General features: G+C 36.5%; 1 protein-coding gene across 1 annotated transcript; it reads right to left on the bottom strand.

The window, feature by feature from the left end:
* Window positions 1-3,217: 3,217 nt before the first annotated feature.
* Window positions 3,218-11,465, bottom strand: LOC129759173 (uncharacterized). Its single transcript, XM_055756582.1, has 2 exons — window positions 10,679-11,465; window positions 3,218-5,444 (listed from the first exon to the last, which is right to left on the bottom strand). Exons 1-2 carry the CDS (start codon window positions 11,463-11,465, stop codon window positions 4,126-4,128), a joined length of 2,106 nt encoding a protein of 701 aa, XP_055612557.1. The 3' UTR covers window positions 3,218-4,125.
* Between the last annotated feature and the right edge of the window lie 8 nt (window positions 11,466-11,473).

Raw genomic sequence — 11,473 nt, 5'->3', positions numbered from 1 at the left:
GCCAAAAGTTTGAGATCACCCCATCAAAAACATGAAAATTTTAATCAGCCATATCTCAGCCATCTTATGATACGTTGGAATTCTTTTGATTTCATTCGATAGATCGCCGTGAGCTTTAAAATAAGCCCAACCAATCTTCAATACCTTGTAAGACAACTAAGTTATGGTCAAAACAAAATTGAATGTTTTTTTAACCATCGATATTTGGTATTTGGTGAAAATTATCAGAAAATGATCAAACTCTTAGTTAGTCTATTAAAAAATTTCAACTAAAAAGCCATAGGTAAGCTTCCAAATCAGCTTACCAGTTAAACAAAACGATGTTTGATAACAGAGATATGCGTTAAATAAAAATGCACGTTTTAGAAGACTGACCTCAAACTTATGGCCTTCACTCAAACTTATTGGCCTTTACACTGCGAGGTGATCCCAAACTTTTAGAAGATAACTTAAGTAGCTATTTTATTTATTTTAAGTACATCAGAAAGTTTTTGCACAAAATTTAACAAATGTGTTTCGATAATCACTAATCACTAATCGTACTTCCACAGCCAGAACTTAAGTCTGGGTCCCAAAGAATAATAAAGTGTTTTATTATTCTTCTTTTCATTGTTTATGCTTCTAATTATTTTAATTTAACATAAAAACATTTAAATGATCAAAACCATAAATTGGTTGGAGCAGAGAACGCAGAGACATCTGGAACACAGGAACAGGAAGAAACGTGGACAACCTGTACCATACGTTTCAAATTGGCAATATCGTCAGAAGCATGCTAAGAAAAAATGCTCAATAATGAAAAAACCAAGCGAAATGTAGTCACTTCTTCAGCGATTGGAAATGATTTATTTTGTACACAGAAATCATAAAACCTATAAAAAAAGCATTTTAAAGAAATTGATGTATGTCTAAAATCTTTACTTTATTTTTTTTTTTATTGAGCTGTTTGGAATTTGGATTTTAATGTACAATCATTTCTCGGCATCGACCAAGATTAAAGCACCTTTACTCGCTCTTGAAAATTAAAGGAGAAACGAAAAATATTAGTAAACTTAAACCCTTTCTAGGTCTGTCTGGCGCTCGGAAGATTTTTCAAAATTGTACCTTAAAATGAAAATTAACATAATATATTAACTTAGAAGTTCTCTACTAATCACAGGCTTTTTCCTTAAGGGGGGGGGGGGGGGGGGGGGTAGGGTCTAACACATTCAAAAAATTGATTTTTTTATTTTTTTATTATCTTATTGTAAAACATTTCAAGAATGTTGTGTCAAATTTTCAAGTCAATTGAAGCAAAACTGTAGAAGTTATAGGTCTTTATCTCCTCCTTTATAATACAGCAAGAAAGCAAGAGCAGAAACTTCAAACGCGTTTTTCTCGAAAGCACATTTTTAAAGTCCGTGGACATCGTCATTTGAAAACTACTTATCCGATTCTTTTCAAATTTGGAACATATTTTCTACATATAAAATACCAGACCCCAACGTTTTTCTTTTTTGATTTTTTTACTTTGGGGAGATTTTAGAGGTGAAAAATGGCGGATTTTTAAGTGAAAAATCGTAGTTTTTACTTCAAACAGCCACAAATATTTCATAAAAATATTTTTAAGTTAAATAAAAACGTTGGGGTCCAGAAAAACATTCTGTGCTGAGATACAGTGTCCACCGCAAATCCTGTTTTCTAAAAGGCATCCTCGAAAATGCTCCGTCACCGGCTCATTTTTCAATGTTTTTCTTCGAAAAAATTACTAAATGTTCTTTTAACAATGCTTTGTATAATGCAAAAAAATTGAATACATTTGTTTGAACGATAGCTCTAGAAAAAATCGTGAAAATGGTGTTTTTTTTATACCCGTTAGACCCTACCCCCCCCTTAATGTAATGTTATTCAATTTCAATTTTTAACACAGAAACGTTACAATATAAAATGTGTTATATGGGCTTTCTTCATGCAGATACGATTTGTAGAGTTTTTTTTATTTGTTTTAAAAGGAATTGTAAGAAATAATTTGACAAAATTCAATTTCAAAAATTAACTTATTGAAAATCAAAATCCTAACTGATTTACAAAAAAAAACCTTTTTAAAATAACACCTTACTGTACGTAAAATCAGAAACCTGCGTTTGTCGCAGTAGAACAGATTTTCTTCTAATCGCAGCACTTTGAAAAGTAGTAGAAGTACTGAATTATGATTATTATGATTAAACAAACAAATACTTATCAGTCACTAGAAATTACAAAATGCCATATAAAACACTAAAATATCTTATACTTTCTCATATAATGTAATTGAAAAACCCACTAAAATTAAAAAGGTTAAATGGACTACGTTTAAGAAGTAAAATAAAACGAAGGGCTTCCGGAGTATACGTGTTCACCACATGTAAGCTTTGGATCAACCAGATTTCATAGGTTAAGGTAGTGCCACCTCTATCCGGCCCTACTTCTCCTAAAAAATGAAATGTTGCGGGGTAAAGTATGGTGTACGTTAATAAGTTTTCCTCGCAAAAATGCTCTTTCGCTCTTTTCAACATCTGTACATTTTCTCCTCACTTTTCTATCCATCTTTATAAATTTTCAATTCTGATATTCTTTCTCCAAGAATATAAATTTTCACTGATATGCCGAAAATAAATTTACAAAGAACCAGTTATCAGAATTCAGCATCCTCAATTGAGAAATCAGTAGTCAAAATTTTGAATAACCTAAATAAGCAGAATTGAGATTCGGACTGCAACTTTTAGATTCCAAATTATGAATTTTTTAATTAAAATTCGAAACCTACAAAGTTCAAAGTTACAAATAGAAAATAAGGATTTTAATTTCGAAATTCTGGGTAAAATGTCGGAATGAGTTTTCAAAATTGAAATTTATTTTTAATTTTTTCGTTTACTGACTTAGATAAGCTTCAAGAATTCGGATCCAAAATTCAGGTCCATAGTTCCTCTTCAGAACGTCCTCAGCTGTGTGAGTAAAAATATACCTAAGACCTGACAGAGAAAAAAAATTGGTTTATCATTTTTTTTTATTTCAACTTTGTAATTGTTTCCCTGAAAAAATCATTAGAAGAGGTTTCGGATAAAAGAAAACAGTAAACGCATTTTTTTTGTAATAATCACGAACGTGTCGTATATTTTGAAATGAGCATAAGAAACCGTGTTGCCATCCCCTTATAATCGGTTATGGCATTGAACCAATCTTCCTTTAATAGATCCAACATAGCAGCTAAGTCCCATTAAGGCTAAGTAGAGGTGGTATGAGACTACCGACAGAAAAAAAGAAACTCAAGTGTTGATTTCCTTTGCTCCCACATAAGCCTCAGCTCCTACACAGAAAGAAAAATGTAATCTTACATTGCACGTTTTCACATCATCGCCACGAAAAATATGAAAAAGAGTATAACATCTAAAGGCTAAGATGAACTTTACATGTCACCGCATGCGAAATCCAGCGTCAACGTCAGTTTGTCAATTCTGTTTTGTTTTCGTTCTTATTGGATTCCCGACGAAGGCGAAATTCATCAATTTTCTTGCAATTTCATGTAAATCTTAGTGTTCGCAACGTTCGACCGTATTTTGTTGTACCTGCTCGTGTGCTGTTCGCTTCTGTTCGAATCGAGGTAAGGCATGCTGCGTTTTATAGCAAGTAAGTGAGAAATAAAATTTTATACCCTCCTAATTATTGTAATCATTATATCAAATTGTCAATTTTATTTGTTCCAGAAAAAATCCCACTTTAATTCAACGAAAGATCGGGTTACTCCAAGTGTATGGCAACTTATTTTCCTACCAGCATGTCAATTGCCGTAGCCGTCGTCGGGGGAATAGCACCAAAAAAATCCGGTTTTCGTGAAAATTTATTGAATACCAATTTTTCTTGTGTGGATCATATAAAATGTATGTGTAAGGTATTAAAATCTCTTATCGACAAATATCGATGCTTTTCTTATTGGATAAACAACCATACCAAGAAGAATGATTGGAAATGTAGGTTTACAGTAAACAAATCAGATGAAGGCGATGGGAAGTTTACATGAATTAAGCCGTATTGATACATGTAAATACCCGATTCTCTTCTACCCATGCAGTTGCATGTAATTTTACAAGGATTTTTCTAACTGTGTAGTCAATAGTCTGCATTGGACGTCCACTTGTTTTTCGTTCCAACTGTGGGTCCACCTTTATCGGATTGATCCCGCAAAAAGCGAAGGCCAGCTTCAATCGATGCTTCCAAGGCATTTTTCGTTGCCGTCGATTTTGCCGGTCGCCGAGTTGCTGCACCGCCAGAAGAGGATGAAGGCCCGTAATAGTCCCACGTGGGTGGTGGCGCAATTTCAACTCCGTTACCCTGCCGAGGCATGGCTCCATCTTCATCGCCCGACGACGACCCATCACTCAATTCATTCCGAATGGGAATGGAATTTTGCTGTTGCTGCTGTGGTTTATGTCTTTTTTGTTGCTGCTGACCTGTAACACCCCAGTTATCGTCGCTAGCAGTAGCAGACTCGTAGTTCCGGCGTTTAAACTCTTGCCGCGTTTTTGTTGTCGTCGTTTTCTTGGTGGTGAAGAATAGTGCACGTTGCGGTTGCTCCGGTAAAAGAATATCTTCCGTACCCGGCGGAACGGTTGGCATATTGACGACGTCCTCGTCCTCGTCCGGGAATCGCCTGGATGGGGGTGGCCCCAAGCCTACACTGTCCGGTTGAAGTGGATTATTAGCTATTCTGTGCTCGGCGGACCATAATCGATCGGGCGGAAGTGGTCCAATCGGCTCAAAGCCACCCTCATCCTCTCCCGGTTCATCGGAGTCATGCTCATCGTTCCTCGATTGCACAAATGAAGTTTTCACTGGAACACGTTCGCCTCGTTGTGCCATTCTGAACGGTGGAGGCGGTTTTTCTACCGGGGGAGCAAATTCAGGTATTCGCTCATTTCTTTTTATTTCGTTCCATTCTTCCTGGGACATAACGTACCATTCCTTGGCCGGTTTCCATTCCTTGTCGATGTCCTGTTCCTTCCCGGCATCCCAGGGACGAACGTGTTTTGCGCGTTCCTTTTCCCGCTTTCGTTCCTCCTTTTCCTTCTTCTTGCGGGCCTTTGCTTCGGCTTTAAGCCTTTTTTTTTCCTCGGTATTGTCATACAAATCATCTCCGCCTACCGCCGATTGATTGTCCTCTTCAGATTTTCCCACCGATTCATTCTTCTCGGCACCCTTTTCCTCTGATTCTTCCAGTTCCGGAGGCAGCCCTAGACGAGCCCTTTGTCGTGCTTTCGCCGCCTTAACCCGATCGGCAATTATTCTATCGCGAGCTTGGCGTAGGTTGTCTTTTTGCCTTTGGGCTTCCAGGGTAGACTCCCGGATCGAGTCCAGCTCGTTTTGCTGCCGGGTGCGTTCCTCCCGATCGGTGGAAAAAGCGTAGTAACCAACACCGTGCTGCCGGGCCTCTGTAAATGACAAAGGGAAAGTCCTGGGTTAGCTAAGTGAATAAACAATAGATAGCGTGGTAAGTTAGAACTGAAAAAGGGATCAAAATCATATCTATTTTCAGAGGTAAATCGATGCAGCCTTCCATCGCAGAGATTCGTTCTCTTTATATAGTTTAATTTTAGGATAGTTTTTGGTTTAAGTTACCAATATTTTTGACATTACAGACATTAAAATACTTGATTGCGCTCAGCAAATTTAAGTCGAACTAATATTTTTTTAGTATTTAGTTAACTATAGGGCTTTTCACAGTTCATTATTTAGCTGAACACCTAATTTAATATATTAATCTATATACATAAAAATGGATTTCTGCCTGTCTGTCTGTATGTCTGTCTGTTCCCTAAAGACTCGAAAACTACTAAACATATTTACGTGAAACTTAGCAGGTGGTCACTCGAAGCTCTACTCACATTAGATACCTCACGAAGTTGCGGAGAAAATTCGGCATTAAAGACGGTCTTGCCTATTCCTCGTACGGATACATGGAGGCCGGGGAACGTTCCTGTTATGGTTTGAGACCCCTCCCCCTAACAGGAAGGGGGTCTCCCAAACAAAAGACAAATGTTTGCATAAATCGAGAACCGGTAAAGCAAATGGTACCAAACTTGGCATGGTAGGATGTTTGGTTACGAAAAATATTCCTTTGATTATTTGAGATCCCTCCATCTTTTTAGTAGAAAGATAGAAAGGGGCGAGGAGGCCTCTTTTATAATTTTTTACACAACTCAAAAAATAATTGAGCAAATGGGACCAAATTTGGCATGGGAGGGTATTTGAGTACGAGAAATGTTCTAATGATTATTTGAGACCACTTCCTCATCCCAATGGAGAAATAGGAGAGGGGGAGGCTTCCTTACAACTTTTTTTATAATTGCAGAAAACATCGAACAAATGGAACAAATTTTGGCATGGGGTGGTAACGTGAAATATTTTTATGATTATTTGAGATCCCTCCCTTCTCCCATATGTGCAAAGGTAACATTTTTAACAACTTATTCTTTTAAAAAAATGAGGCTGAACCATAGCTCTGATGTGGCATTATTAAGTTTATAGCATTCTCCATATTGACGTATTGAAAACATGATTTTATTACAATTTCTTTATGTTGGAAACGTTTAAAAATGATAAAAAAGATCTTTTTGTAAAATTTTGTTAGAATTTTCATCCAAATAAAAGAACTCGAAAAATTTAATTTTTTTCAGTGTAACAGAAATTTTTTTTTCTAGAACATCAAATAATTGTAAGATATTTTAGCTACACAAAATTCTAGGCCGTAATTCTATTAGGCGTTCGCTTAAATACACGTTAATTAAAACAAATTGAAAAAAAGAAACAAGCTACGAAATTGAGAAAGAAAATATTTCAAATCCTGTCACTGAACGAGCCTACAGTACCGACGGCATTGAACACACTTCGGTTTTGATGACAGTTCTCGAATCGAGATACTGCTAGGCGTGAGAAGATGTGAGGAGTGAGAATTGTCGAATAGGCGGGAGAATAATAGAACGTAAACAAAAGTACCAAAAAAAATCTATTGTTTTTCAAAGCGGATTGCAGTTTAGGAAGTTCTCTGTACAATAGCGGATTGTTTTTGAGTGATTCTAAGAGTTTGCTCTGAATTTAGTAAGACAAATTGCGCAATCGGATAGTGGAGGCACAGTTCCCTTGGAAGTACACGAATGCATCATTGCTGTGCAGAGAACGCAGAGACATCTGGAACACAGGAACAGGAAGAAACGTGGACAACCTGTACCATACGTTTCAAATTGGCAATATCGTCAGAAGCATGCTAAGAAAAAATGCTCAATAATGAAAAAACCAAGCGAAATGTAGTCACTTCTTCAGCGATTGGAAATGATTTATTTTGTACACAGAAATCATAAAACCTATAAAAAAAGCATTTTAAAGAAATTGATGTATGTCTAAAATCTTTACTTTATTTTTTTTTTATTGAGCTGTTTGGAATTTGGATTTTAATGTACAATCATTTCTCGGCATCGACCAAGATTAAAGCACCTTTACTCGCTCTTGAAAATTAAAGGAGAAACGAAAAATATTAGTAAACTTAAACCCTTTCTAGGTCTGTCTGGCGCTCGGAAGATTTTTCAAAATTGTACCTTAAAATGAAAATTAACATAATATATTAACTTAGAAGTTCTCTACTAATCACAGGCTTTTTCCTTAAGGGGGGGGGGGGGGGGGTAGGGTCTAACACATTCAAAAAATTGATTTTTTTATTTTTTTATTATCTTATTGTAAAACATTTCAAGAATGTTGTGTCAAATTTTCAAGTCAATTGAAGCAAAACTGTAGAAGTTATAGGTCTTTATCTCCTCCTTTATAATACAGCAAGAAAGCAAGAGCAGAAACTTCAAACGCGTTTTTCTCGAAAGCACATTTTTAAAGTCCGTGGACATCGTCATTTGAAAACTACTTATCCGATTCTTTTCAAATTTGGAACATATTTTCTACATATAAAATACCAGACCCCAACGTTTTTCTTTTTTGATTTTTTTACTTTGGGGAGATTTTAGAGGTGAAAAATGGCGGATTTTTAAGTGAAAAATCGTAGTTTTTACTTCAAACAGCCACAAATATTTCATAAAAATATTTTTAAGTTAAATAAAAACGTTGGGGTCCAGAAAAACATTCTGTGCTGAGATACAGTGTCCACCGCAAATCCTGTTTTCTAAAAGGCATCCTCGAAAATGCTCCGTCACCGGCTCATTTTTCAATGTTTTTCTTCGAAAAAATTACTAAATGTTCTTTTAAACAATGCTTTGTATAATGCAAAAAAATTGAATACATTTGTTTGAACGATAGCTCTAGAAAAAATCGTGAAAATGGTGTTTTTTTTATACCCGTTAGACCCTACCCCCCCCCTTAATGTAATGTTATTCAATTTCAATTTTTAACACAGAAACGTTACAATATAAAATGTGTTATATGGGCTTTCTTCATGCAGATACGATTTGTAGAGTTTTTTTTATTTGTTTTAAAAGGAATTGTAAGAAATAATTTGACAAAATTCAATTTCAAAAATTAACTTATTGAAAATCAAAATCCTAACTGATTTACAAAAAAAAAAACCTTTTTAAAATAACACCTTACTGTACGTAAAATCAGAAACCTGCGTTTGTCGCAGTAGAACAGATTTTCTTCTAATCGCAGCACTTTGAAAAGTAGTAGAAGTACTGAATTATGATTATTATGATTAAACAAACAAATACTTATCAGTCACTAGAAATTACAAAATGCCATATAAAACACTAAAATATCTTATACTTTCTCATATAATGTAATTGAAAAACCCACTAAAATTAAAAAGGTTAAATGGACTACGTTTAAGAAGTAAAATAAAACGAAGGGCTTCCGGAGTATACGTGTTCACCACATGTAAGCTTTGGATCAACCAGATTTCATAGGTTAAGGTAGTGCCACCTCTATCCGGCCCTACTTCTCCTAAAAATGAAATGTTGCGGGGTAAAGTATGGTGTACGTTAATAAGTTTTCCTCGCAAAAATGCTCTTTCGCTCTTTTCAACATCTGTACATTTTCTCCTCACTTTTCTATCCATCTTTATAAATTTTCAATTCTGATATTCTTTCTCCAAGAATATAAATTTTCACTGATATGCCGAAAATAAATTTACAAAGAACCAGTTATCAGAATTCAGCATCCTCAATTGAGAAATCAGTAGTCAAAATTTTGAATAACCTAAATAAGCAGAATTGAGATTCGGACTGCAACTTTTAGATTCCAAATTATGAATTTTTTAATTAAAATTCGAAACCTACAAAGTTCAAAGTTACAAATAGAAAATAAGGATTTTAATTTCGAAATTCTGGGTAAAATGTCGGAATGAGTTTTCAAAATTGAAATTTATTTTTAATTTTTTCGTTTACTGACTTAGATAAGCTTCAAGAATTCGGATCCAAAATTCAGGTCCATAGTTCCTCTTCAGAACGTCCTCAGCTGTGTGAGTAAAAATATACCTAAGACCTGACAGAGAAAAAAAAATTGGTTTATCATTTTTTTTTATTTCAACTTTGTAATTGTTTCCCTGAAAAAATCATTAGAAGAGGTTTCGGATAAAAGAAAACAGTAAACGCATTTTTTTTGTAATAATCACGAACGTGTCGTATATTTTGAAATGAGCATAAGAAACCGTGTTGCCATCCCCTTATAATCGGTTATGGCATTGAACCAATCTTCCTTTAATAGATCCAACATAGCAGCTAAGTCCCATTAAGGCTAAGTAGAGGTGGTATGAGACTACCGACAGAAAAAAAGAAACTCAAGTGTTGATTTCCTTTGCTCCCACATAAGCCTCAGCTCCTACACAGAAAGAAAAATGTAATCTTACATTGCACGTTTTCACATCATCGCCACGAAAAATATGAAAAAGAGTATAACATCTAAAGGCTAAGATGAACTTTACATGTCACCGCATGCGAAATCCAGCGTCAACGTCAGTTTGTCAATTCTGTTTTGTTTTCGTTCTTATTGGATTCCCGACGAAGGCGAAATTCATCAATTTTCTTGCAATTTCATGTAAATCTTAGTGTTCGCAACGTTCGACCGTATTTTGTTGTACCTGCTCGTGTGCTGTTCGCTTCTGTTCGAATCGAGGTAAGGCATGCTGCGTTTTATAGCAAGTAAGTGAGAAATAAAATTTTATACCCTCCTAATTATTGTAATCATTATATCAAATTGTCAATTTTATTTGTTCCAGAAAAAATCCCACTTTAATTCAACGAAAGATCGGGTTACTCCAAGTGTATGGCAACTTATTTTCCTACCAGCATGTCAATTGCCGTAGCCGTCGTCGGGGGAATAGCACCAAAAAAATCCGGTTTTCGTGAAAATTTATTGAATACCAATTTTTCTTGTGTGGATCATATAAAATGTATGTGTAAGGTATTAAAATCTCTTATCGACAAATATCGATGCTTTTCTTATTGGATAAACAACCATACCAAGAAGAATGATTGGAAATGTAGGTTTACAGTAAACAAATCAGATGAAGGCGATGGGAAGTTTACATGAATTAAGCCGTATTGATACATGTAAATACCCGATTCTCTTCTACCCATGCAGTTGCATGTAATTTTACAAGGATTTTTCTAACTGTGTAGTCAATAGTCTGCATTGGACGTCCACTTGTTTTTCGTTCCAACTGTGGGTCCACCTTTATCGGATTGATCCCGCAAAAAGCGAAGGCCAGCTTCAATCGATGCTTCCAAGGCATTTTTCGTTGCCGTCGATTTTGCCGGTCGCCGAGTTGCTGCACCGCCAGAAGAGGATGAAGGCCCGTAATAGTCCCACGTGGGTGGTGGCGCAATTTCAACTCCGTTACCCTGCCGAGGCATGGCTCCATCTTCATCGCCCGACGACGACCCATCACTCAATTCATTCCGAATGGGAATGGAATTTTGCTGTTGCTGCTGTGGTTTATGTCTTTTTTGTTGCTGCTGACCTGTAACACCCCAGTTATCGTCGCTAGCAGTAGCAGACTCGTAGTTCCGGCGTTTAAACTCTTGCCGCGTTTTTGTTGTCGTCGTTTTCTTGGTGGTGAAGAATAGTGCACGTTGCGGTTGCTCCGGTAAAAGAATATCTTCCGTACCCGGCGGAACGGTTGGCATATTGACGACGTCCTCGTCCTCGTCCGGGAATCGCCTGGATGGGGGTGGCCCCAAGCCTACACTGTCCGGTTGAAGTGGATTATTAGCTATTCTGTGCTCGGCGGACCATAATCGATCGGGCGGAAGTGGTCCAATCGGCTCAAAGCCACCCTCATCCTCTCCCGGTTCATCGGAGTCATGCTCATCGTTCCTCGATTGCACAAATGAAGTTTTCACTGGAACACGTTCGCCTCGTTGTGCCATTCTGAACGGTGGAGGCGGTTTTTCTACCGGGGGAGCAAATTCAGGTATTCGCTCATTTCTTTTTATTTCGTTCCATTCTTCCTGGGACATAACGTACA

This window comes from Uranotaenia lowii, unplaced genomic scaffold (assembly GCF_029784155.1).
Source record: "Uranotaenia lowii strain MFRU-FL unplaced genomic scaffold, ASM2978415v1 HiC_scaffold_1176, whole genome shotgun sequence".
Classification (NCBI taxonomy): domain Eukaryota; kingdom Metazoa; phylum Arthropoda; class Insecta; order Diptera; family Culicidae; genus Uranotaenia; species Uranotaenia lowii.
This window is presented reverse-complemented; position numbering and strand designations above follow the sequence as displayed.

Bases quoted from the DNA above. Each gene is read 5' to 3' on its own strand.
- LOC129759173 (XM_055756582.1), bottom strand. From the start codon at position 11,465: ATGTCCCAGGAAGAATGGAACGAAATAAAAAGAAATGAGCGAATACCT. The intron at 5,445-10,678 runs GTGGACCCACAG...TGTCATTTACAG, and splicing joins GCGGGATCAATCCGATAAAG to AGGCCCGGCAGCACGGTGTT.